The following is a 26,669-nucleotide window of genomic DNA, read 5'->3' on the forward strand; positions in this document are numbered from 1 at the left end:
CCATGGGGCTCCTAGCTGAAATAGTAGGGGTGTTTATAATGCGATTTGTCCTAGTGATCACTTGTTTGAAGTAGTCGGTCAGGAAATATGTCCTCTTTCTTGCAACTGACCTTAGTTGGAGGGGATGTCCGTTGTGTCTGTATGGAAGAACCCATCTCATTCCTGTAGTGACTGAAGCATCTGGTTGTTGAATGTAAACCTTTTTTTCTGCCGTCAGGTGACCCTGTAGGGCAGGGGTGATCCTGTAGGGCAGGGGTGGCCAAACTGTGGCTCGGTAGCCACATGTGGCTCTTTCACATATATTGTGTGACTCTTGAAGCCCCCACTGCCCCATTGGCTGGCCTGGAGAAGGCAGTTTGTGTATTGTTTAAGTGTGCAGACTCTTATCTGGGAGAACCGGGTTTGATTCCCCATTCCTCCACTTGCAGCTGCTGGAAAGGCCTTGGGTCAGCCAGAGCTCTCACAAGAGTTTTATTTATTTATTTTATTTATTTATTCTTCACATTTATATCCCGCCCTCCCCGCCTCCAGCTCACCCATTTTTGTCTTAGCTCAGGAAGGATGACCCCAGAGCACAATAATTTATGCAGTAGCTCACAACTTTAATGCCAGCAGCTCACAACTTTAATACCAGTAACAAAGAAGATATTTTTGCTCACAAGACTCTGCAGCTTAGAGGGAGAATTGATGGTAACCCTATTTACGCCCTCAGTCATCTGCCTTTGGTTCAGCCTTCCACAATCCCTTGGACCGAATGAAAGATCTCTTTTCTTAGGCTCTTGTGCATAATTTCCTGCAGTTTCATAGTGGAATTAGCCACGTCAGTCTAGCGGCTTTAACTGCCTTGCGTGTTGACAGGGTTCATGCCTGTAGCAGGTGGCGGTGATGCTGATGGCTTCTCCGACTCTTTCCCCTTGTTTGCAGATCGACTATTACTGCCGGCTAGACTGCCTACAAAAGAATAAATTTAAAAAAGAACATGAGGAGTTTGAAACCATGGAGAACGTCAACAGGCTGTTGCTGGAGAACGTCCTCCCAGCTCACGTTGCTGCCCATTTTATCGGGGACAAACTGAACGAGGTACGGAACAATAGCGCTTTGCCGTCGGACCGCACTTCTGCTTTTTGCTGCTAGGTAACTGTTGTTTAGTAACCTTGAAGAGCTCTCTCGTTTGAGGCAGCCAGCTTAGCGCTGTGTACTCCTCATCCATTTCAGAGTTCATCTGTTTCTTCTGAAGAACAAAAGACGCCTTGTTGGCTCAGACTGGTGTTCCATGTAGTTCAGTATCTCATGTGAGGAGGGCCAAGAGACGGGGTGTAGAAGCCAAGGCCTTCCCCAGTGTTGCTTCCTAGTGCTAGTACTCCAAGGTTTACATCTCCGGATATGAAGGTTTCTTTTAGTCATCGTGGTCGGTGGTCATTAAGAATCCTGGAATCACAGAGTTGGAAGGGGCTAGACAGGCCGTCTAGTCCAACCCTCTGCTCAATGCAGGATCAGTCTAGAGCAGGGGCGGCCAAACTTGCTTAACGTAAGAGCTGCATAGAATAAATGTCAGGTGTTTGAGCGCCACAAGATATGAACATAAGGTGTTTGAGAGCTGCAAGACGTGAATGTCAGGTGTTTGAGAGCCACAAAATGAGGGAGGGGAATAGATGAAGGAAGGAGGAAGAGGTGGAAAGAAAGCAACTTTACCTTTAAATGCCTTCTCCAAGCCAACCTTCAAGTGGTGGCAGGGGCTTCAAGAGCCGCACAGTATGTGTGAAAGAGCCATATGAGGCTCCCGAATCACAGCTTGGCCACCCCTGGCCTGAAACATCCCTGACAAGGGTTTGTTCAGCTGCTGTCAGTGAGGTGAAGCTCACCACCTCTTTAGGTAGCCGATTCCACTGTTGAATGACTCTTACTGTTAAAAAGTTTCTCCTAACACTATCCTAATACGCAGCCTTTAATTTAAACCCATTATTGTGAGTCCTGTTCTCTGCTGCCAAGCTCCCTGCCCTCCTCTAAGCGACAGCCCTTCAAAGACTTCAAGAGAGCAATCCTATCCCACCTCAACCTCCTCTTCTCCAGACTGAGCATTCCCAATTCCCTCAGACCGATTTCCCACTCGCCTTACGCCGCTCTCACGCTCCTTCTGTCGGATTTCACACTATCTGCCCCGGGGCTGCAACTAGCTTCTCCTTTTCCATGCGGCAAATAGAAACCTCTAAAAACCAGTTTCTGTTTGCTGAGCGGAAAAGGCGAAGCTAGTTGCAGCCCCGGGGCAGATAGAGTGAAATCCGCCAGGAGCGTGAGAGCGGCATAAGGCGAGTGGGAAATCAGTCTCTGTCTTTCCTCACAGGGTTTGGTCTCCAGGCCCCGATCATCATTTATGGACCTCTCCTCCACGAATCTGTCTCATCCCGCTTAAAGCCATCTGTGCTAGCAGCTATCGCTACGCTTACTTGCATTCCCCTGTAATGAGTTCGTTGCGTCCATTTGTCAGTCCTGAATCCTCCTGCCTGTCATCTTCATTGAGTGCTCCTAAGTTCTATTGTCGCGAGAGAGGGAGAGATTCTTTCCAGCCACGTTTCATGGTGGTGGAAAGTGCCATCGAGTCGTGGCCAACTTATGGCAACTTCATAACGTTTTCAAGGCAAGAGACATTCAGAGGTGGTTTGCCATTGCCTGACTCCACATTGCAACTTTAGTATTCCTTGGAGGTCCCCCAGCCGAGTACTAACCCTGAACCAACCCTGCGTAACTTTTCACAATCCAATGAGATAAGTCTAGCCTGGGCCATTTGAGTCAGAACCGCCTCCTCTTTACAATTGTATAAATATCTACCTGGTACTTAAGGAGCCCCGTGGCGCAGAGTGGTAAAGCTGCAGTACTGCAGTCCGAGCTCTCTGCTCACGACCTGAGTTCGATTCTGGCGGAAGCTGGGTTCAGGCAGCCGGCTCAGGGTTGACTCAGCCTTCCATCCTTCCAAGGTCAGTCAAATGAGTCCCCAGCTTGCTGGGGGGAAAGCGTAGATGACTGGGGAAGGCAATGACAAAGCACCGCATTAAAAAGTCTGTTGTGAAAACGTTGTGATGCGACATCCCCGCAGAGTCGGAAACGACTGGTGCTTGCACAGGAGACTACCTTTACCTTTTTTTTACTTATCCCTTTCCATGATCCCTCCCCCTTCCCCCGTTTCTGATTTACCTTCTTTCCCCTTTAAAAGAAATGATTTTTTAAAAATGGAATTCCAGAACAACGGCTGTTTCCCTGGTGTGGCCAGCCACAGGCTGGGCTCTGACCTGGTCCTTCCTCCATAGATGGCTGTGTGCAGCATTGTTATGAAATCCTGTTACTGCATTCTGTGCAGGATTGGTACCATCAGTCCTACGACTGCGTCTGCGTCATGTTCGCCTCGGTCCCGGACTTCAAGGTGTTCTACACGGAGTGCGACGTCAACAAGGAGGGACTGGAATGCCTTCGCCTACTCAACGAAATTATTGCCGATTTTGACGAGGTAGTTTTGGTTCGGTTCCGGTTCGTGCGGGCCTCTTAATGCTGAGAACAGCTACGAAAGGAGCGTTTTTCACATATGCTCTGATCTTTTGCAGTGAAGATGGGCCTTCTTGTCCAGACGTGGATGGGAAGAATGGATAGGCTGTGCCACCAAGGGGTCACATTTTGAAAATCCCTCATGCCAGAAAGACGAAATGTTAATTTTAATTATTCGGCTGCCTAAACGGAACAAGCTGGGTATAAAATTAATGCTTAATTTTATTCCTAGCTTGTTCAGAAGTTGCTGTTACCAGTCATGGAAATATGTGAAGCTTGAAAAGTATATGCGCATAAATAACATCTGTCTCTGAAAAACACCGGGAAAGAGAGCCAACGTTATGTAGTGGTTAAGAGTTGGCAGACTCTAATCTGGAAAACCGAGTCTGATTCCCCACTCCTCCACATGAAGCCAAGTGGGTGACTTTGGGTCAGTCGCAGCTCTCTCAGCCCCGCCCCCCCAATAAGCCTCGCTCGCCACCTAGTGGTGCATAACGCTAAAAAGAGCTGGTACTTCAGGCAGCCAGACGGTCTTAGGATCTCCTGGCTATACCACACATAACGCCATACGAGTATTATTATTATTGGGAAAGGATATGTGCCTGATTTAAGCACACACACACACACACACATACATTTCAGACTTGAAAAGAGGTACATGTATTTTGTACTCTGGTATCTGTACCCAAAGATATGGATGGCCCAACTGAATGTCATGGGAATGGATAGTAATTTTAATTTAATTTAATTTTTGGATTTATATCCCGCCCTATCCCGCAAGCGAGCTCAGGGCGGCTTACAACACTAAAACAACAGAGTTAAAATAATATCATAAAAAACAGGCATTACAAAACAGGAGCGGCACAGTAAACTATCTTACAGACATAGGTGGCTAACAGCATAACATAACACCATAATGGTGAAATGCTGGGGGAAGTGATGACTTTCAAAGGACGCCCTCTGGATCAATTAAAAGCCTGACGGAAGAGCTCCATCTTAAAGGCCCTGGATCTCCAGCGGGAGCTCATTCCACCAGTTAGGGGCCCAAACCGAAAAGGCCCTGGCCCTCGTTGAAGCCAGCCAGGCATCCTTAGGACCAGGGACTATGAGAAGAAATTGAGCAGCGGAGAGCCCGGGGGGGGGGGGGTGGTCCCAAAGATACACTTGATTCTTTCAATAACTTTGGTCACCATTTTGTGTGACCAAGGCAACACGAGAGTTTCGATGTTTATACAGCTTTGCTATGCCCGAACACTTTCCCTCAAAATTCTGGGGTTCGTTGTTTGCACGTACCAATGGAACATACATGCGTTGCCTCTTTATACAGAATGGCAATGGTGCATATCTAGGGATTTGCATGTAATTTTAGCACGTTCCCATTATGCGTAGCTGAAGCTTCGAAATCGAATGTCTGAAAAGGGCTTCTGGGTCCTGTTAGTACACAAGACTCTGACCCTTCTGGGCATCTTTGGAATTCTGACACAGGGCGCCGGCTGCAGCTACAAAATGGCTGCCACAGGAGGGTAGAGCCAACCACAAAAAAAAGGGTTCTGCAGGGGGCGGAGCTACACAGAAAGAGGAAGCCCAAGTCCTGGGGAAAGGGGGAAATATTTTTAAATTACAATGGAAAAGAGGCATGAGAGAGAATAAATTCAACTCTGTGGTGGCAGCTGCCTCTGAAACGATGCTATTTGAATCTGCCCAGCTGATTGGATCCCCAGTGGCCAATCGGAATACCCATGGGTTCCAGGCTACTGGGTGTCCCTTAGCACCATGTTGGAGACTCCTGTGTTAGAGTCTACAAGAACTCTTCTTAAAGAGTTTGGGGAGCTCCTTTTATCTTTCCTACTTTCACTGTGGAATTGGGCTTCCGCCTGCAAATGGAATGAGTCTAGGAAATGTCTGAATTCTCAAGTTCTTTTCTCCCTTCCCTCCTCCCCCCCCCCCCCCAACAGCTGCTGTTAAAGCCTAAGTTCAGCGGCGTTGAAAAAATCAAGACCATTGGCAGCACGTATATGGCCACATCAGGGCTTTGTGTCACGCCGGGCCAAGAGAACAATCTGGTACGTCGCTTAGCGAAATGCCGTCTCGTGAGAATTGTCGAGGGGAGGGGTCCCCAACATTTTTAATCCCGCGGGTGCCTTTGGAATCCTGATACGGCACGGTGGGCACAACTACAAAACGGCAGGCACAAAATGGCTGCCGCAGCTTACCTTCAGTCACGTAATGCTGATCCTGGTGCGGTGGTGGCAGCTGCTGCCAAGGCTGTGTCTTCAAAAAAATCTGCACAGCGATCAAATCTCCAGTGGCCCATCAAAAACTTGTGGGACGAAAGCCCCACTTGGCCCTGCCCACTTTTGAGGGCGGAAAACTACTTTGTTGGGCTTCAGGGAAAGGGCTGGTGGGCATCACGGGTGTCACGTGGATGTTACGTGGCTGAATCACGTTGCTGCTTATTAGAGGTTTCTGCTGAATTTATTCAGTATTGGAAAGCTGGTGGCCTTCCTTTTGTGTCTGAGCACTAACGCTCTTTTCACCCACCCTGCCCATCACCCCCTCAGGACCAGGAAAGGCAGCACGCTCAAATCGGCGTCATGGTGGAGTTTGCGCTGGGCTTGATGACTAAGCTGGACGGCATCAACAGGCATTCCTTCAACAACTTCCGTCTCCGAGTTGGTAAGCTGCGTCTTCTCCTCCTCTCCCAAAGGGCCAACCACAAAAAAGGGTGGGAAGAGGAGGCAGGCTGGGTTATCTTTAAGAATTCCACTCTGTTTCCCCCCCAATATTTTGATTCAGTGGATGGAACACTTAAGCTTATACCGAGTAAGGCCAATGGCCCATCAAGGTCAGTATTCTCCGAAAGCAACAGAGAGTCAATTTGGCATAGTGGTTAAGAGTGGCAGACTCTAATCTGGATGCGGGGTTTGATTCCCTGCATCTCCACATGCAGTTAGTGGTGTGACCTTGGGTCGGTTACAGTTCTCTCAAGAGCAGTTCTGGAAAGAGCTCTCTCAGCCACACCTACCTCACAGGGTGTTTGTTGTGAGGAGAGGAAGGGAAGATTATAAGCTGTTCTAAGGCTCCGAGTGAATGGTGGGGTATAAATCTCTCTTTTCTTCTGATTCTTGGGCAGAGGTCTTTCATAACTACTGCTTGGTCCTTTTAACTGGAGCTACCAGGGATCGAACCAGGGACCTTCTGCATACAAAGCAGAGGCTGTTCCACTGAGCCACAGCCTCTCCCTCCCCTGGATGCCAGATGTCCTCTTGTAACTTTGTATGTGATGTACGCCATTCACTGGTAACCATTTTCCCATGGGTTTCAGTGCCTTACCTTCCTGTGATCTGACAACAGCGGTTTGGATCCAGCCAACTTTCCCACTCAATATTTATTTATTTATTTTATTCGATTTTTAGCCCGCCCTTCCCGTAGAACAGGCTCAGGGCGGGTTACATCATAAAAACAGTCAACAGTAAAAACAGTAAAAGACCAGTTTAAAATCGAAAATTCGACAAGGCTAAGATGGCAGATTCTGCCTCACAACTGTGACCTGTTGTCCCGGTCCAGCAGATCTTGTAGTGCTGGGATGGAATGAGGCGGGGAGGCTGATAACAAATGACGCCCGCTGCCTCAGCTGAAAGCCTGGCGAAAGAGCTCTGTTTTACAGGCCCTGCGGAACTGAAGCAGATCCCGCAGGGCCCGGATCTCCAGGGGGAGCTCATTCCACCAGGCAGGGCCAGGTGGACGTCTCTGGGGCCAGGTATCACCAGAAGTTGTTGGGTTGCTGATCGTAAAGACCTACAGGGCTCATTCAGGGAGAGGATATGGAGAGCCAATGTGGGGTTAGTGGTTAAGAACGATGGACTAGTATCTGGGAGACCAACGTTTGAATCCCCGCTTGTGTCATGGAAACTGGGCGGCTGTGGGCCAGCCACACTGTCAGTCTAACCTACCTCACAGAGTTGTTGTGAAGATTAAAGTGGAGGAGAGGATGCAAGCCATTTGGGGTCCCCATTGTAAATAAATACATAAATCTCACCTACTTCGCTTGTAAAAAAAAATAGGGAAGGTCATCTTAAATTTTTCATAAAAGTTACAAGTGATAGGTACAAGTCCTTGTACCTCTTCTTTGGTGCCCCGGCCATCGAAATAGAGGGGCACCAAAGAAGAGGTACAAGGACTCCTTGAAGAAATCCCTTGGCACCTGTCGCATCAACCATCACCAGTGGTCTGACCTAGCCTCAGATCGCAAAGCATGGAGGCACACCATCCACCAGGCTGTCTCTTCCTTTGAGAACGCACGCATAGCTGGTCTTGAGGACAAAAGGAGATTGAGGAAGAATCGCACTGCTACAGCACCAACCCCAAATCAGACTTTTCCCTGCAGCCACTGTGGCCGGATCTGCCTGTCCCGCATTGGTCTTGTCAGCCACCAGCGAGCCTGCAGCAGACGTGGACTACTGCACCCTTCTTAAATCTTCGTTCGCGAAGTCAAGCCGAGAGACAAGTGATAGAAAACATTTTGTATATAACTTTTTTTTAGGGAGGGGAGACATCTCACATTTAGAGCTGCCTTTTTTTCGGACAAACGTTAGGGAGCGCTGCTTTTCTTGGAGCTGTACAAAGTGTGTTCAAATAAAAAGGGAGTTCATTGTGGTGGGTATCCAAGAGGAGGAGGAGAGCTGGTTTCATACCCCACCCTTCACAGAGAGTCTCAGAGAGGCTTGCAATCTCCTTCCCTTCCCTTCCCAATAACAGACACCCTGTGAGGTGGGTGGGGCTGAGAGAGCTCTGACAGAACTGCTCTTGAGAGAACAGCTCTGAGAGAAGTGGGACTGACCTAAGGTCACCCAGCAGCTGCATGCGGAGGCATAGGGAATCAAATCCAGTTCTCCAGATTAGAGTCCGCCACTCTTAACCACTACACCAAACTAGCTCTTGCTTGCCCTAATTTGAAGTTTTCATGATAATGCTCCATGGCATGGAACAGCCATTGCCAGACTCTCTACTCCTCCTGGCTCTCATTGTGGCTTCCTGGATCCCTAATGTTTATTTAATCTTTTTTTCTCACTTTCTTGTCCACCCAGGCATAAACCATGGGCCTGTAATAGCAGGCGTGATCGGCGCTCGCAAGCCTCAGTACGACATCTGGGGAAACACGGTCAATGTCGCCAGCAGAATGGAGAGCACTGGGGAACTTGGGAAAATCCAGGTAAAATGAGAGACATTTCACAAGGGCCTCTCCTAGAAGGAAACCTGCATCATGATTAAATTGTTATCCCTTGGGGGGGGGCAGGCATTGTTGTAAAGGGCCAACCACCTATGACAGTGTATGTAGATAATTATTATTGACAACAGATGTTTCTTGTGTCTGATGAAGGCAGCTTTGACTCTCAGAAAACTCTGAAAATCTTACTGGTTTCTAATGTGATGATGGAGCAGAGGCCCATCAGTGGCTACTAGCCACAAGGTATAGATGGAACACTATGGGGCAGTGATGCTCTGTATTGTTGGTGCTTGGGGGGGCAACAGTGGAAGGGCTTCTAGTGGCCTGGCCCTGCTGGTGGATCTCCTGATGGCTCCTGGGTTTTGGCCCACTGTGTGACACAGTGTTGGACTGGGTGGGCCATTGGCCTGATCCAACATGGCTTCTCTTATGTTCTTAAGGAATAGATGGAACTCTCCACAAGTATAGCCACCTTCAAGAGGGGTTTAGATAAAAATATGGAACACAGGTCCATCAGTGTCTATTAGCCACAGTGTGTGTGTATATATAAATTTTTTTGCCACTGTGTGACACAGAGTGTTGGACTGGATGGGCCGTTGGCCTGATCCAACATGGCTTCTCTTATGTTCTTATGTTCTGTCTGGGGCAAGTAATGCTCTGTATTCTTGGTGCTTGGAGAGGCAACCGTGGGAGGGCTTCTAGTGTCCTGGCCCCACTGGTGGACCTCTTGATGGCTCCTGGTTTTGGCCCACTGTGTGACACAGAGCGTTGGACTGGATGGGCCATTGGCCTGATCCAACATGGCTTGTCTTAGGTTCTTACGTTCACTGCCTTTACAACCTGTCCCAACAGGGAACCCCACCCTTTCAGCCTTGCTTCTGGGCTGGGCCACACCTAATCCAGCTCCCACATCCTCAAGGGAATACCTTTACCCCACAATTTCATCTGAAGCCATTATCCACCCCTGTCCCATTGAGTGCATATCTGGCCAAGCCCAGCTCACCGGGGGACAGTGTTCAGTTTGGTAATATGCCTGGTCTTATGTGACCATTCCCTCCCATGTGTCTTCATCCTGAGTTACCCTGGGGGAAGTGGTACCATGTTCTTCTTGACATGCCCAGATCAGTCCCGGCTTGTCCCTCTGCCACAATGTTATCAATGAATTGTGGAATGTCCTCTCCATGCACATACATTAAGGTCTTCCAAGGGGCTCCCATCCTGATTGTTGCTGCCGGGAGAACCTGATTTAGGGCCTTCCCAGTTGGAACTAGGGATGCCAGCTTTCAGTGGGACCTGGGAATCCCCTGAAACTACAGTGCATCTTGACTACAGAGATAAGTTCCTCTGAAGAAAATGGCTGTTTTGGAGGGTGGACTCTAGGGCATTGTACCCCCAAGTCCTTGTGCTCTCCAGGCTCCATCTGCAAATCTTCAGGAGTTTCCCAACTTGGATCTGGCAACTCTACCTCCCCATCTCCCATCAGTGGTGGTGATGGTGGCGGGGAGGACCTGGCAACGCTAGTTGGAACACCCCCTGTCTGTATGACTCCTTATTGGGGAGGGGGCACATCAGACCTCTTCCCTCACCTTTAAGAAGATGGTGAAAGGTAAAGGTAGTCCCCCGTGCAAGCACCAGTCGTTTCCGACTCTGGGGTGATGTCGCGTCATGACATTTTCGTGGCAGACTTTTTACGGGGTGGTTTGCCATTGTCTTCCCCAGTCACCTGCACTCCACACACACACCCCCCCCCAGCAAGCTGGGTACTCATTTTATCAACCTCGGAACAGTGGAAGGCTGAGTCAACCTTGAGCCGGCTACCTGAACCCAGCTTCCACCAGGATTGAACTCAGGTCGTGAGCAGAGTTTGGACTGCAGTACTGCAGCTTACCACTCTGCGCCATGGGGCTCTTCTGCTTTTAAGATGGTAGGCTGTGACTATTATTTTAAAGGGAGGTTTTTGCATTGCTGAAAGCAAACCGAAGAACTATTTGTATGGCCGGAGAAAAGTGTTAATTTCTTGCTGTTTCTGTTATATATTGCTTGCTTTTACGGATAGGGTTTATCACGTCTTGTAAATATTTGCTTTCCCTCCAACTGTAATACTTTTTGTTGGTGAGCCATTTCAGGAGCTTCTCCTGAGAGACCGAACGCCAAACCGCTAAAACTTTGCAACTCTTGTGTTCCGTGCGCAGGTTACAGAAGAGACATGCAGAATACTGGAGAGCCTGGGATATGCCTGTGAATGCCGAGGACTCATTAACGTCAAGGGGAAGGGAGAGCTGAGGACTTACTTTGTCTGCACAGATACAGCCAAATCGCAAGTGCTTTGACTTGAAGGGGGAAGCTGTGGAAAGCTTTTGGTCGTATCGTCTCTCTCGTCGTTCGTGTTCTTGAATTAACTTCCCTTCTGGGAAGCCTGAGAACTCTGCCTCCTCACGTTAAGGAGCTAATTCCAAAATGCCCTGTGAAAGGCACTACTACCATCTCAATAACTTGCTCAAGCTCAGAGTGCAGGAAGCTTCTGAAGGATGTTTACAGTCGCATCTGCTCCCGTTTCCAGCCCAGATGACTGGAGAAGTGCAGATGACTGGGGAAGGCAATGGCAAACCACCCTGTAAAAAGTTTGGAAAATTTCTTCTCCATGAATTGTTTCCTCCTTTCCCTGCCAACAAGGAACACAATAATGTGCTCCCCTGCGCATAACTTTGTGGACTCGGGGTTGAACCAGTTGCCTCATGAAAACATTTGACTGCCTCTTCCTTCATCAGACCTGCTGAACAGTATTGTAGGACAGATGCCCGACTGCAGGAAAAACTCATTTTGGGATACTTTTTCTGTGCAATGCGTTTTCCTGAACAGAAGATAACAGGATCAGAAGGAAGCGTCATCTGAAGAACTTTTAGTAGATTGTGTGATAAACTCCAGTAGTATGTATTGAACTGGATGTGTTGGCCTTTTCGAAATGGTCACAGTAACAGGTTTGCAATGGTGGACAGACACCCAGTAGATGATCGCTGGATGGTATTGTTGGTTGTGTAGCTGCACCCCCTTAAGTTGTACCTGTCGAGTATTGACTTGCTCACTTTGAGAGTGCTTAGATGAACATGTCAGACCATTATGCAGCCCAGCGCCATTGACTCTGACTGGCAGGAATTTCTCTTTACTGTCCTTCACGACTTGGAGATCTTTTTAGCTGGAGATTCCAGGAACTGAAATTGGCATCCTGTGTTTGCCAATAGCACGTGCCCAGCTATTTTGGACTTTTTGTGCCACAGCTCAGTCTTGCTCTCTAGAAAAACAGCACTGCCAATATTATCCACAACTGAACTCAGTCCGTCCTGCTTCTTTAAGATAGGCCTTTCTTTTCAGTGGTCGCGCGTAACTGCCCACTTTCACCCCCTTTTATGCTATCCCTTGTATAGAAAGCGCTATACAAGTAAGAAGGTGGAATACAAAACCAGTAACACGCCAGCAGCTTCTGGGCAAGCTTTTGGGGTTGGATCTAGAACAAAATTTCAGCATAGGCTGGAGTTCTCATGCAAGCAGAAACGCCAGGAAAAAACCCATGGTAGCTGCTCGTGCCAAGTCAGACTTAGAATAGCCCCATTTGTATTTCTGCTTGCGTGAGGTCTTGCACAACCAATTTCTGGGCACTGCAATATCTAGGGAGGAAAGTGGTAGATATTGCGTAGTGTTGGAACTCTCTGTCTGGGGCAAGTGATGCTCTGTATTCTTGGTGCTTGGGAGGGGCAGCAGTGTGAGGACTTCTAGTGTCTTGGCCCCACTGATGGGACCTGGTTTGTGTTTGTTTTCTGGCCACTGTGTGACACAGTATTGGACTGGATTGGCCATTGGCCTGATCCAACACGGCTTCTCATATGTTCTTAGATGTAGCGCAGGGTCTTGCGCCAGTGGCATCGTTCAAAGTCCATTTATGATTGTGCGTTGCTGGATCCAAGTGTTCGTATGGGAAAAGGACCCCGCTGGCATCCATTGTTGCAGAGATGCTACCAACCATTTCCCTGTTGGGTTTTATAATTGAAAGCCAACGAGGAGAATGGGAGTAACGTTTACTGTGAGGCACGTTAAAAGCTTTGGCATTTCCAAAATGGCTTTTGATCACATAAAGCTGCTTTATACTGAGTTGGGCCGCTGATCCATCATCTGCTCTGACGGGCAGCAGTTCTCTAACTTCCAAGGAATGTCAGATGTTTTCCCAACATCTGTTGCCCAAGATCCTTAGATGCAAGAGATTGAACTGGAGAGTCTTTGCATACTTGTCAAGCGCCTGCTGTGTTGTTGAGCTACAACTCCTCCCCTGCCTCTCACTTCAGGCGTGTGGATTTGTTCCTTGGGTTTGTTCTCCGGTCCCATTCGGAAAGCTAATAATCCTCCTTTTTGGTCACTGTTTTCATAATTGTTCATTAGTTCAACTATCTAGGGCAGCTCCAAAGAGACTGATTTCCTACAAAGGGACAGCCCAACTGACCTGCCTAAGGAGAATAAGTTGAGGTTTCAGAAATTCAGTTTGAAACATGTTGATGGCTGGGTAGATTTGCAGAAAACCGAAAGTATTCTGTGGGAAGTTCCTGATAAAAGTTGGGAGCTCCTTTTCAAGTGTAACTGGTTTAGTTTGCCTAAATGATACCATGAATATAAAGAAAATATTGCATGGGGCCAATTTGGAAAACTTTTATCGTGAAGTATTTTTGTGCCTGAGAGACCTTATATAATGGAAACAGAAACAGCTGCTGGGGTATATCCATGCCAAAAAAATAGCAGGAAAATACCTTGTTGGTATTTCTGGCTAGTCTTTCAGCCAGATATAGATATCAGTATTTTTTTTCAGCTATTCAAAATACCTGAGTCCCAAATATCCCAAAAATATTCAGAATTTTTTGGGACTGCTGGATAGCTGAAGTTAAAGGGTGTTTAAAGGGACTTTAAGCCCTTTAAATACCTTCAGAGTGCACTTGTATCAACTTGCAAAAGGCATTTAAAGGGACTGTGTTCCCTTTAAATGCTCTTCCCCCACTTCCACTGAAACCAGTGAAGGACAGAGGTACCTTCTTTGAGGGCCCATAAAATTGGACCCGCTAGTCCAATCTTTTTGAAACTTGGGGAGAGGCTATGCTGAAAATTTGGTGCCTGTACTTCAAAAAACAAACTTCCTAATAGATTTCCCATTATATCTTATGGGGACCATTGACTTTTTTTTTTGGCCAATCGCTAACAGCTACCAAACCTTACAAGGGCATGTGTTGGGTTTTTTTTGGGGGGGGGGGCTGTAAATTATGTTCCATGTGAAAAACGTAACAGCATTGACTCATGAAGTTATTTTGCTGGTGCAGCTACTCATGTGTATTTTGGGGGGAGAGAGACAAACTGAAGTACTGAGGTATTTTCCTCCAAGCCAAATTGGCCCAGGGATCCTGGAGATTTTTTGCCTTCCTCTGGCCACAGCAGGGGTCACTGGATAAGTGTGGGGGGCGGGGGGGAGGTACCTGTAAATTTCCTGCATTGTGCTAGGGTTTAGGCTGGATGACCCTTGGGGCTGTATGTTTCGATGTTACTTTATAAGCAAGAATACCATGAAAACCACAATGCTACTTTAGAAGTAAGAATAGCATGAATAACCTCTGACATGGTTATGTTTTTTTCTACACGTGCTTAAGTATCCATTGGCTGTCTCAGATTTTGCAAAATGCCTTTTAAGTAGGCAGGGGTGGAATTCTGGCAGGAGCTCCTTTGCATATTAGGCCACACACCCCTGATGTAGCCAATCCTCCAAGAGCTTACATCGGGGGGGGGGGGGGGTGCAGCCTAATATGCAAAGGAGCTCCTGCTACAATTCCCCATCCCCCCGTAAGTAGGTCTAATCCTAATTGACCCAGCATCATCTCTTATGCAGCCCTTTTGCTGGCAGGGCGGGGTGGAAAGTTTACGGAGACCCAATGGAAACCGACAAGGCCACCTCCAAGACTTCTTCCAGATTTGAGGGTTTGGGACTTTCGTTGCTGTTTCGATTCTAGCTTTTTGGAACTTGGCCGACCTCAGAGTTTTGCAATGTGCTTTGCCTTGTAGCGTTCGTTATGATTACCGTGTAATTAAAATTGATGCAGGGGCTTGGGCACCTGTTTCAGGACAGGAAAAAAATCTCTTCAAGTGGGGTCCTATTGCAGCGTTGCAACTTTTTCAAGTCTTAGTTGAACCGTGGGGAGGAAAAGAGACGGTGCTACAAAGCAGCATTGCAGGATCCCCTTCTGGTAGTAGCTGCAGGATAATGTGAATTATGTAATGCATTTGCTTTCGGTTGTGTGTGTGCATTAGGTTTCTAAGGAAAAAAAAAATAACATACAGATGTCCAGAATGCTTTTAAAGTTCCTCTGCATCAGTCTGAAGGGTCTGTATTTCCTCACTAACCATTAGAGCCTGATTGTTATGATTGGCACCGATCTATGAAGTGCGTGCCAGCCACAGACAGCGAAGTGTGAAACGAAGGCATTAATTTTTGTTTACTGCTGCTGTTCACGCCGCGCTGCGTCAAGATAGCCTGCTGAGCTCCGTGTTTTCTATTTTAAGGTTATCGCCTTGCGTTAAAAACGAAACAAAACTGGATTAAAATTTAGGATATTTCTGTTTCCTAACTGCTGTTTTCGTGATGTCATCTTAAAGCGGGGGCGTCAAACGTGTGGCCGGAGGGCTCCTATCATGCCTGCATGCAACTCAATGTCATCTGCTTCCTTCCGCATCACAGCTTGCTTTGCCGGGCTCGCTCAATCGTGCAGGAGCTGCAGACCAAAACTTCGATTGCCTCTGCTGCCTGGCCTTACATTTTACGACACACACGGCCTGCCCCAGCAAGGTCTCATTTATGCCAGATCCGGCCCTCATCACAAAGAGTTCGACACCCCTGGATTAAAGGATGTTCTGAAACCCTTTGCGGCGGGGGGGGGAGGGGGAGGAAAGAAGGATGCTTAATCTGTGAATTTCACTGCTGTCCTGACTTTGATGGCTCAGGCTGGCCAGACAATCTTCGGATCTCAGAAACGAAGAAGGGTCAGCCCTGGTTAGTACTTGGCTGGGAGGCCACCAAGGGAGTTCAGGGCTGCTAGGCAGAGGCAAGCAATGGCAAAGCACCTGTTTGTCTCTTGCTTTAAAAACCCTACAGCAGCAGTCCCCAACCTTTTTGGCACCAGGGACTGGTTTTGTAGAAGACCATTCTTCCGCGGACCAGGGGAGGGGTCGTTTCGGGATGATACAACTGTGCACTTTATTTCTGTTAGCTTGGTGTGGTGGTGAAGTGCACGGACTCTTACCTGGGAGAACCGGGTTTGATTCCCCACTCCTCCACTTGCACCTGCTGGAATGGTCTTGGGTCAGCCATAGCTCTGGCAGAGGTTGTCCTTGAAAGGGCAGCTTCTGGGAGAGCTCTCTCAGCCCCACCCACCTCACAGGGTGTCTGTCGTCGGGGAGGAAAGAAAAAAAAATATCTCCAGGTATTTCCCAGCCCAGACTGGGCAATCCTAGGACAGCCTGAGACAGAAGATGATATTGGATTTGTACTCAATCTCAGAGTGACTCGCAATCTCCTTTATCTTCCTCCCCCACAACAAACACCCTGTGAGGTAGGTGGGGCTGAGAGAGCTCCCCCAGAAGCTGCCCTTTCAAGGACAACTCCTGCGAGAGCTATGGCTGACCCAAGGCCGTTCCAGCAGGTGCAAGTGGAGGAGTGGGGGAATTAAACTCGGTTCTCCCACATAAGAGTCCGCACACTTAACCACTACATCGTAATGGCTCTCTATTAAACAATCTGTTTTGCTGCTTGAGACAGCAAATCGGGTTGCTACTTCCAAAGCCAATTTGTTCCTTTTTTAAAAGGGTATCTCCAAGCTATACTCTCGCTCCACCAGTTGTAGTAGTTGCATGGGCCCAGATACATAACTTGAGCTGACTCCCCCTTTGTTTAAAAAAAGCTCCATGTCTGTTACGAGGTAATACAGAAGTTCTCTCTGGAGCGTTGAAGGCCGATTATGTTATGAGAGAGTACCTCTAGTGCAAACCAGGAAGATCAACTCTGACGCTGGTTTCCTGTGAAATTCAAATTGTGCCTCAGAGCTGACATTAGAAAAGGAGGCTTGATTTTTAAATTTTAATAGGAATTCAGACAGACACAGACAGAACAGTAACACAAAGGGGGCAAGTACACGCATCAGGACGAATATTGCCAAACATATTCCCCCAAACATACACACATGCAATTTATATTTTAAATTGTTCTAAAGCATCACGTGGCAACTGCTTCACAATCAATGGTGATGGGAGTTTTTGAGGGTTCCGGCACATCTGTGGGGGAAAAAAATCCAGCACAATAATCGTGTTACCATCACTTTGCTTATTTCAGCTAAGAAGCGCATCTTACTAAATTCCTGATTACAATGTGGTGACTTCCACTGCACCACCGGCTTGGGAAATGTGCAAACTCCTTAACTTAAAGCTTACACTCCTTAACTTAAAGCCCTTCACAGCCTTGGGCCTACGTAGATGAAAGACTATCTCCTTCCATCTATCCCCCAGCTATCCTACCATTTAGGATAACCCGTCTAGAACTGACCAGCACCCAGGGCCTTCTCCATCATGGCCCCAGATCTGTGGAATGGGCTCCCTAAAGAGGTGAGGGGGCCCTCCTTGGAGATTGTCAGGAGGCGTGAAGACTCTGGTTACTTGCCAAGGCTTTTGAAAAGGTTAGAACAGTAGCAGGCATCTTTTCTTAAAAGGGGGGGGGGGATTTGGAGCATGAGGTTTTTCTTGGGGGGGGGGGGTTAACTGAAAATGTAACTATCGTTGTAAGCTGCCTTGAACTACAATACAGGAAATGTGGGATATAAATATATGAATAAATAAATAACAAAAATCAATTAGAAGGCGGGAAAGAAAGAACCCACTTCAAGGCCAAGGTTGAGGGGGGAAATAATTGTTGAATTAATACTTAGTAGCAGGGTATGTTAAGCATCTGAGGGGAGGGCGGGATATAAATCAAATAAAGTATCTCAAATGCTATAAATCGTAACTAAAGTATAAGGTTGGCCAGTATCATCCTCACATTGGGGATGGTGGGGTGTCTTGGGAGGTGTGTCTTGTCTAAAGGGTCTTGTCTTGTCTGTAGCCCTAAGCAAGTTCACGGCACAGCCAAGATCTGACCAGACTTTCTCATTTGTAGTTCAGGTTCTTTCCCATTCCTATGCAGAGATGGAAAAGGGAAGGGGTCGGTGTGGTCTTTAACCCTGGAGATTTTTTCCAGGCCTGAATGATGGCACTATGCAAAATGTGCAATGCAAGACACTAACTTCTGTTGCCAAGTTTAGTTGGCTCTGAGTGTTTCGTTCAGAGGGCTGATATTCAGAGCCTCCCTAGCTAGAAAACCTCTGTATCCCAGTGCTAGGAGACAGCTTGAAGAGCAGGCCCTGGCCTCTCTATGCCCCGTTTCTTGGCCCTTTGGGGCAACTGGTTGACCACTGTGTGAAATGGGATGGACCGCTGGTCAGATCCAGCAGGGCTCTTCTTACGTAATATGCTCACTATGCGGAGGCCGCTACAGTTTGTTCCATGTGAGGAAGTCACTCACTGCGGCAACCAATCTCCATAGGGAAGGTGAAATGTGATCTAGCTACTCACCATCGGTTAAGTCGACCGAGTTGTCTCCCGCGTCCCGTAAAGGGATTGAAATCCCCATGGCTTTCCGGATTCCGTAGGTGCTCACGATATCACCTGGTGCTACTTGCTGGGCAAGTTCTTTTAGATTACTGGTCACTCTCTCCGCTGGAAAAGATACAAGAATTAAAAAGGCATGAGTTAATGTACACTTTGTTTAAAACCAATCCTTTCGAGGTACCTAAAAACAACCTGGAAGCCCTGCAGCTGGACTACATGAAACTCTGTTTTCTTCACATTGTAAGTCGCAAGTTCCTGCCCTCTGAATGTGAGGTGGTTAAGAACATATGCTAGAGAGCGAGGCGCAAACGCTACTCCCCAGGACTGCAATTTTACCATGCTGACCACATGGAAGTAGGTTGAATTGAAGTCAACAGAAATTTTAAAAGCACAGTGTGTAAGAAGGAAGAGGAATCACTGTAATCACAGTAGCACAGAGAACAGTGCATGTTACAACATTTCCTAGATAGATGTTAGGTGATATTGGATTTATACACCCTGTCCTTCATTCTGAATCTCAGAGTGGCTTACAATCTCCTTTACCCTCCTCCCCCACAATAGACACCCTGTGAGGTGGGTGGGGCTGAGAGAGCTCTGACAAAAGCTGCTCTTTCAAGGACAACTCCGAAAGCTATGGCTGACCCAAGGCCGTTCTGGCAGCTGCAAATGGAGGAGTGGGAAATCAAACCTGGTTCTCCTAGATAAGAGTCTATGCACTTAACCAGTACACCAAACTGGCTCTCCTAAAGGTGCAAGCCCTTCTAAAATACCTTGTTTCAGGGGGTAGCACATAACTCCCACCCTTCCAAAGATGAATGGCGACAAAGCTGTAAGAATGGGATAATTTCTGCTCTCTAATTCTGTGGGACACTGAGGGCTTTCCCACATGTATTATTTATTTCTTCACATACATTGTATATGTCTGTATATGCCTTCTCCCCCCTTTCTGCATGTTTGGCTTCCTCTAGGAGTCACTTGGATATTTTATTGCTTTAAGCCCTTTAAAAGGACTTGTAAATAAGCCAGAGGTACGCAGATGAAACATTGAAGCGACCACTAGAGGGGGCAAAAGTGCAGAAGAGGAAAAAACAGCATAATACAGACATACAAGCGATGAAAATAACATGTGCGACAATACCCTGGAGCAGCCACTGTGGAAATATTTAGCACAGAAACCTTGGCAGGGGATGGTTGAATGTAAACAGCCTGCCCTGGTGAGAAAAAGCTTGGACTGAAAGAGCCATTGGGTAATGGAAAAAACCCTCCTCAGTTTCTTAACTTGGCTGGCAACAAATGCAGGTAAAGGTACAGGAGAAGTCCTGTGTTTGGATTAGGAAGTTGCTACTGGACTTCATTCAAACCTAATACAAGAAAAAGTGCTCAATGATAATTCACTGTAAAGCATTTGATATTCCAGGGTAAAAAACTGATTATAACCTACTGTCTTTCAGTTCTTTCCCCTGGCGTTTCTGGCAATCGGATCTAAACCATGCATTACTGAACACTGAGAGCTGTGCTCACCCAAATGCATCTCCTTATACGATGGCCCCAAAAGGCAAATCATGTTAGGAGGCGGCTTCGTGCTCAGCCGTTCGTTCTGAGCGTCCTGGAGCTCCCTGAGCAGTTTCGTGGTTTCGTCGAGTTTCTTCTGGAAGACTTCTGCTTCTGTTGAATTGAAAGGCAGAGGGATGCGTGTTCATACCATAGCAATACAAACCAACGCAGAAGCCAGCCAAGCTGGGACAGGCTAGGAGACCCTCGTGCTCACCTTCCGACTCAAACTCCTCCAGCTGCAGCCCAAAATTGGTCACGGCTCTCAGAGCGGTAAGCCTCTCCTTACTAAGAGAGGATTCGGGCTTCCTGGATGGTTCCATTTCCACGATCTGTAGATGGCAGCAAATACACTCTTTTAAATTGCAAGCAGAAAAATGTATATAGACACAATGCAAGCGAATTATGTTTTGGGGGTGGGAGGGGGGGGAATTACCACCACAATTCATTCCCTGTTTTCTAATACACAGACCTAAAAATGAAGCAGTAGGCCAGGGGTGGCCAAACTGTGGCTCGGGAGCCACATGTGGCTCTTTCACACATATTGTGTGGCTCTCGAAGCCCCCACCGCCCTGTCAGCCGGCTTGGAGAAGGCATTTCTCTCTATAAATCACTTCCCCAGCCAGCAGCTGGGAGGATGCATTTAAAGTTGCTTAGGGGAGGGACGGTGGCTCAGTGGTAGAGCATCTGCATGGGAAGCAGAAGGTCCCAGGTTCAATCCCCGGCATCTCCACTAAAAAAGGGTCCAGGCAAATAGGCATGAAAAACCTCAACTTGAGACCCTGGAGAGCCGCTGCCAGTCTGAGTAGACAATACTGACTTTGATGGACCGAGGGTCTGATTCAGTAGAAGGCAGCTTCATATGTTCTTTCCACCTCTCCCTCCTCCTTCCCCTCCATCTATTTTCATTCCTTCCATCCTTCCTCCCTCCCTCCCTCAAACATCTGATGTTCCTAGCTTACAGCTCTCAAAACATCTGATGCTCATGTCTTGCAGCTCTCAAACATTTGATGTTTATTCTACGTGGCTCTTATGTTCAGCAAGTTTGGCCGTTCCTGTCGTGGACCATCTTAATACTAGATGGTGTATCAGCGGTCATTATGTTGATGCTAATTTCTCAGTTCCTATGAGCTGGCACCAAAAGCCTGAAGGCGCCCATGGAAGACCCCTCCTGCAAATATTTTCCCTGACGGGGTGCAAAGCTGGCGGGGTGGTTAGTTATTTCTAAAAACATTTAACAGCCACCTTTCTGCCTGACGGAACTCAAGGCGTAAGCAGAACATAAAACATCAAAACGTGTAAAATGCCACGAACTAAGAGTCACAAATTTTAAACCGCCAGCAGACGGACTAAAATACTTGAACGCTACCCTGAAAAAAAGTCTTCGGTTAACACCTACAGATTGAGCATGATGAGGCCGGACACACCTCACTGGGCAGAAGAAGACGACTGCAGGTTTACACCCTGCCCTTCTTTCTGAATCAGAGCCTCAGAGCAGCTCACAATCTCCTTTATCTTCTTCCCCCACAACAGACACCTTGTGAGGTAGGTGAGGCTGAGAGGGCTCTCACAGCAGCCGCCCTTTCAAGGACAACCTCTGCGAGAGCTATGGCTGACCCAAGGCCATTCCAGCAGGTGCAAGTGGAGGAGTGGGGAATCAAACCTGGTTCTCCCAGAGAAGCGGGCACTTAACCACCACACCAAACTGGCTCTCTACAGGCTGTCTCCTTAATCGTGTGGCTGCCACCCAAAAGTCTGTCTGTTGCATACCCACCAGTCGAGCATCATTGTGATCCACCTTGAGCCCGTTTAATTGGTTGATGGGTCAGTCAAGAGGGCCTCTTCCAGTAATCTTACTCATTGGGCAGGAACATACGGGAAAAGATGGCCCTCCAGATACACCGGTCCCAAACCAGGTTACCTTGTCAAGCTAGGATTAGGGAATTTTGTATCTCTGCTTGAGATGAAACTTGGGACTTCAAGGCCAGTCGTTCTCTCTCAGCCTAACTTCCTACTTTGTAGGGTGATAGCGAGAATAAAACAGATGAGGAGAGAAGCAGCCCTAAATTCCCTGGGGAAAGGACAGGATTTTTTTTTTAAAAACGTACTAAGTAAATAATTTGGATTTCTCAGCAGTGCCTCCTCCTCCCTGACACAGGTACGTTGACTACCTCAGCGACTACCTTGCCAAGATAAGAGTGAACTTGGAGGGTGTGAGAACTTGCATGACGCTGAACAGCTGAAACACGTTCGTTTTAATAGAAACAGTCCGGCTGCACGATATTAAAGGTGCTGGTGAAGTGCTTCTTACAACTGGAGTCTTAATGAGATGTAGCCACAGGTAAAACCTGCAAAGGTTAGTCTTTTCACTAGACACAAGCAGAAGGTTAAAGCCTAGACAGAGCTGTAACAATGAACAGTGGCCGGATGCAAGCCCCATCAACCATGCCCGTTCTATGAGAATAGGCAAGATAGCTGGAGATCTCCTGGGAGTACCTCTGATCTCCAGGTGACAGAGATCAGTTCACCTGGAGGAAATGGCTGCTTTGAAATATGGAATCATAGAGTTGGAAGGGACCTCCAGGGTCATCTAGTCCAACCCCCTGCACAATGCAGGAAACTCTCAAATACCTCCCCCTAAATTCACAGGACCTTCATTGCTGTCAGATGGCCATCTAGCCTCTGTTTAAAAACCTCCAAGGAAGGAAAGCCCACCACCTCCTGAGGAAGCCTGTTCTTTCTAATGTTAAGATGGAAACTCTTTTGATTTAATTCCAACCCATTGGTTCTGGTCCTACCTCTATATGACAGCCCTTCAAGTACTTGAAGATGGTGATCATATCACCTCTCAGCTGCCTCCTCTCCAGGCTAAACATGCCCAGCTCCCTCAACCTAAGGCATTATTCCCCATTGAAGCTCCTCCTCTCCCCAAACCCTGCCCTCTTTAGGCTCTACCCCCAAAATCTCCAGGTATTTCCCAACCTGGAGCTGGCAACCCTATAATATGGTTCAGGGGTCATTTTGTAGAAAAATAGGTGGTGAAGCTCATTAGCATAACTAATTAGCATATGCCACCCCCACAACCAACCAAAAGCAACCCAACACAAGAAAGAAGAGCCCCAGGCGAGTGAGGCCTGCTTGGGCTGATTAGAGATCCAGCCAGCCCAAGCAAGCCTCGCTCACCTGGGGCTCTCCTTGGCTGCCCCCGCCCCCCACAGTCAAAAGGCCAGCAAGCCACTCGCCACCCAAAATCACATAAGAAGTGGAGAAAGGATGGCACAGACTTCTCCAGGGGTTAATGAGGGCTGCTGGGGGGTGTGGCAAAGCTCCTGGAGGCTGGTTGGCTGCCTGCTCTCCTAATCCAGGGACTGCAATGCAGCTGCACCTGCTATTCAATGGACAAGATAGGTGGGGGGGAGGAGGAGGGGGAACCCTCAGAAAGGTTCAGGAGCTGTGCTCCTGTGAGCTCCTGCTGAATCTGAGGCCTGATATGGGTATTATTGGGCTGTTTGATTCAGCAACAGCGGAAATGATGGAACAGGTTCCTGCAGCTTGTTTGCACCAGACTGTTATAGTAAAATGCAGAAAAGCATCACCTCTGTGTCTTTTGTCACGCCAGCTCTTTCAGGCCTGCCTTCGGTTTCGACTGCTGGCTGTAAATGCAAAAAGGACCCAATGAGGTGCACGCCACCTTTAATGCCATTTAACAGGATTCTGCAGTACTGCTGTTTATCAACATGGGTTCTTCAAATCTCTTTGGTTAGATCAGGGGTGTCAAACATGTGGCCCAGGGGCTGAATCAGGCCCCTGAGCAACTGCCTGTCATCTGCTTCCTTCTCCCTCTCTATTGCTTCCGTTGGCATCACAGCTTGCTTTGCCAGGCTTGCTCAACTGCTTAGGAGCTACAGAGCAAAACCTCTATTTTCTCCATTGGCTGAGGCTCCTCCTTTGGGGGGGGGGGAGACAGAGCTTTTTTTTCCAGGCTCTCTCAATCCCACAGCAGAAGTACTGAGCCAAGCCTCTCTTCTTTCTATTGTCTGAGGCTCTTCCCATCAGTCCCCTGGGGAAGGAAGGAAAGAGCCAGAGCTGCTTTTGCCCAGTTCCTTGGAACCCATGAGAGAAATACAAAGAAAGCACCTTTAAGACCAATGAGTGCTAACGTTTTAAGCATGTTTTAGGGTTTTTTTAAATATATATATTTGTTTTTCTGTGTTCTGTATAAAGTTTATATCTCTGCTACCTAATCTTAAATAGGTACACACATGGCCTGGCCCAACCCAACATGGCCCGGCCCAACAAGGTCTCATTTATGTCAGATCCAGCCCTCATAACAAATGAGTTCGACACCCCTGGGTTAGATTCTTACGTCACTCCTTCCCGCACCACAGGCTCTTTTCTCCTCCTGCACACAGGATTTCCTCCACCTGGCCTGGATAACCCAGGCTAGCCTAATCTCGTCAGATCCCGGAAGCTAAGCAGGGTCGGCCTTGGTTAACACTTGGAGGGCAGACTGCCAAAAGAGAGGTGGGTTGCTCTGCAGAGGAAGGCAACTGGCAAACCACTCTGGATAACTCTTGCCTTGAAAACCCCACCAGTGGCTGCTGTAAGTCAGCTGTGATTTGACAGCAGCAGCAACAACAAACAATAAAAATAAAGCTGTATTTCCATCCATGTTAGGGGAGGGACGGTGGCTCAGTGGTAGAGCATCTGCTCGGTAAGCAGAAGATCCCAGGTTCAATCCCTGGCTTCTCCAACTCAAAAGGCTCCAGGCAAATAGGAGTGAAAAACCTCAGCTTGAGACCCTGGAGAGCCGCTGCCAGTCTGAGTAGACAAGGCTGACTTTGATGGACGGAGGGTCTGATTCAGTATAAGGCAGCGTCGTATGTTCAAACAGTGACCTGCAAACTAATCTTCCTTAAAAGGAAATCTCACAGTGAGCTGGATCCGACTGGTGAAAAATGGGGGACAGGAGGTCCTGCTCTGTCCGTCAGAAGGACCACGCGAGGGATCATGGGACCTTCCTGGATAAAAGTCATGTGAGATGGGGGTGGAGGAAGGAAGGGAACTGCATGAGATTCACTGAAAAAGCTGTCTGGGTCCTACTCAATAGGAAAAAACCTATGCATAGAATCATCGCAGTCAATTAAAAAGCTAAAACTAAAGCAAAAGCTTTAACCAGATTACAAATATGCTAAACTGTCCATCACAATAAAATCTTTGGTTGCATATACATGTACAAAGGTTAGTCTTTTCACTACGCACACACAGAGAAGTTTAAAGGCTAGATAGAGCTGTAACAATGAACAGTGGCCGGATGCAAGCCCCATCAACTACGCCTGTTCTATGAGCATGGGCACGGTTGCCAACCTCCAGACTGGAGATCTCCTGGAAGTACATATAAAAAGCTCCTTTGGTCAAGTGCAGGGGTGGCCAAACTGTGGCTTCGGAGCCACGTATGGCTCTTTCACACAAATTGTGTGGCTCTGGAAGCCCCCACCATACCATCGGCCAGCGTGGAGAAGACATCTGTCACTTTTCCAAGCCAAGCCAGATGGTGGCTTGGAGAATGCATTTAAAGTTGTTCTTCCCCCACCTCTCCCTCCCACATCTATTTGCCTGCCTTCCTTCTCTCAAACATCTGACGTTTATTCTATGTGGCTTATGTTAAGCAAGCTTGGCCACCCCTGCCCTAGCAAAAAAAACCACACCCCTTTTTTGTAAAAACTGCATTTATTTTTGTTAATTTCTAGTCCATTCTATCCCGCGAATGGGCTCAGGGCAGATTACAGCAAATTTAAACAATAATAATAAAAATTAGAAATAAATTTGAACAGTTAAGACCAGTGTTCCCTCTAAGCTGAGTTAGCGTGAGCTAGCTCACAGATTTTTAGCCTCCGGCTCGCATCTTTTTGTCTTAGCTCAGGAAGGAGGACCCCAGAGCACAGTGATTTACGCAGCAGCTCACAACCTTAATGCCAGGAGCTCACAAAGTAGGATTTTTGCTCACAAGACTCTGCAGCTTAGACGGAACATTGGTTAAAACAATAAAACAATAACTTTACATGGGAATGCCATAAGGTCGCAAGCACCATTCCTATGACCGGGCAGATCTACAAACTGCATAAAGTACATCCAAGCCAAACCAAATGTGTTTCAGCAGTGAGGCCTGCCTCAGCGGTTTAAATCTTAGCCATGCACACCACATACTGCATTTTTTTTACAAAATATACTATGGGAGGGATGGTGGCTCAGTGGTAGAGCATCTGCTTGGGAAGCAGAAGGTCCCAAGTTCAATCCCTGGCATCTCCAAAAAAGGGTCCAGGCGAATAGGTGTGAAAAACCTCAGCTTGAGACCCTGGAGAGCCGCTGCCAGTCTGAGAAGACAATACTGACTTTGATGGACCAAGGGTGTCAGAACTTGTAACTCTCTCTCTGTCTGCATTGACTAAACTGACTCCATGCTGTAACCTAACACTAACACAGAATCCATAGCTTGAGCAATTAACCCTGCGCCTCATAGCTATTCCAAATATTTAGGGCTCCATGACGGGCGACAGATAGTCTCTGTTCAACATCCACAGGTGCCCTTTTGAAGACAGGCCGTTTGGCCTTCACCACAGGGAAGCATCCTCCCTTCTGATAACGA

At 47.6% G+C, this 26,669-nt stretch overlaps 2 protein-coding genes across 6 annotated transcripts in view; one reads left to right on the top strand and one right to left on the bottom strand.

Annotated features, from left to right (window-relative positions):
- Positions 1-11,700, top strand: part of ADCY7 (adenylate cyclase 7) — a 98,772-nt gene extending 87,072 nt beyond the window's left edge. The window contains exons 22-27 of the mRNA XM_060253846.1: positions 925-1,080; positions 3,353-3,499; positions 5,490-5,597; positions 6,096-6,210; positions 8,622-8,746; positions 10,954-11,700. Coding sequence (XP_060109829.1) covers positions 925-1,080; positions 3,353-3,499; positions 5,490-5,597; positions 6,096-6,210; positions 8,622-8,746; positions 10,954-11,091 — 789 coding nt within the window. The 3' untranslated portion in view covers positions 11,092-11,700. The remainder of the gene's footprint in view (positions 1-924; positions 1,081-3,352; positions 3,500-5,489; positions 5,598-6,095; positions 6,211-8,621; positions 8,747-10,953) is intronic.
- A 5,199-nt stretch (positions 11,701-16,899) lies between these two features.
- BRD7 (bromodomain containing 7) overlaps positions 16,900-26,669 on the bottom strand; it is a 227,341-nt gene continuing 217,571 nt past the window's right edge. For 4 of the 5 annotated variants that reach the window (XM_060254446.1, XM_060254447.1, XM_060254449.1 and 1 more), the window contains 5 exons: positions 23,620-23,676; positions 20,241-20,355; positions 19,994-20,137; positions 18,437-18,580; positions 16,900-17,107 (listed from right to left, as the gene is read on the bottom strand). In XM_060254446.1, coding sequence (XP_060110429.1) covers positions 17,049-17,107; positions 18,437-18,580; positions 19,994-20,137; positions 20,241-20,355; positions 23,620-23,676 — 519 coding nt within the window. In that variant the 3' untranslated portion in view covers positions 16,900-17,048. The remainder of the gene's footprint in view (positions 17,108-18,436; positions 18,581-19,993; positions 20,138-20,240; positions 20,356-23,619; positions 23,677-26,669) is intronic. The other variant, XM_060254448.1, reaches the window with a different exon arrangement.

This window comes from Heteronotia binoei, chromosome 14 (assembly GCF_032191835.1).
Source record: "Heteronotia binoei isolate CCM8104 ecotype False Entrance Well chromosome 14, APGP_CSIRO_Hbin_v1, whole genome shotgun sequence".
Lineage (NCBI taxonomy): Eukaryota > Metazoa > Chordata > Lepidosauria > Squamata > Gekkonidae > Heteronotia > Heteronotia binoei.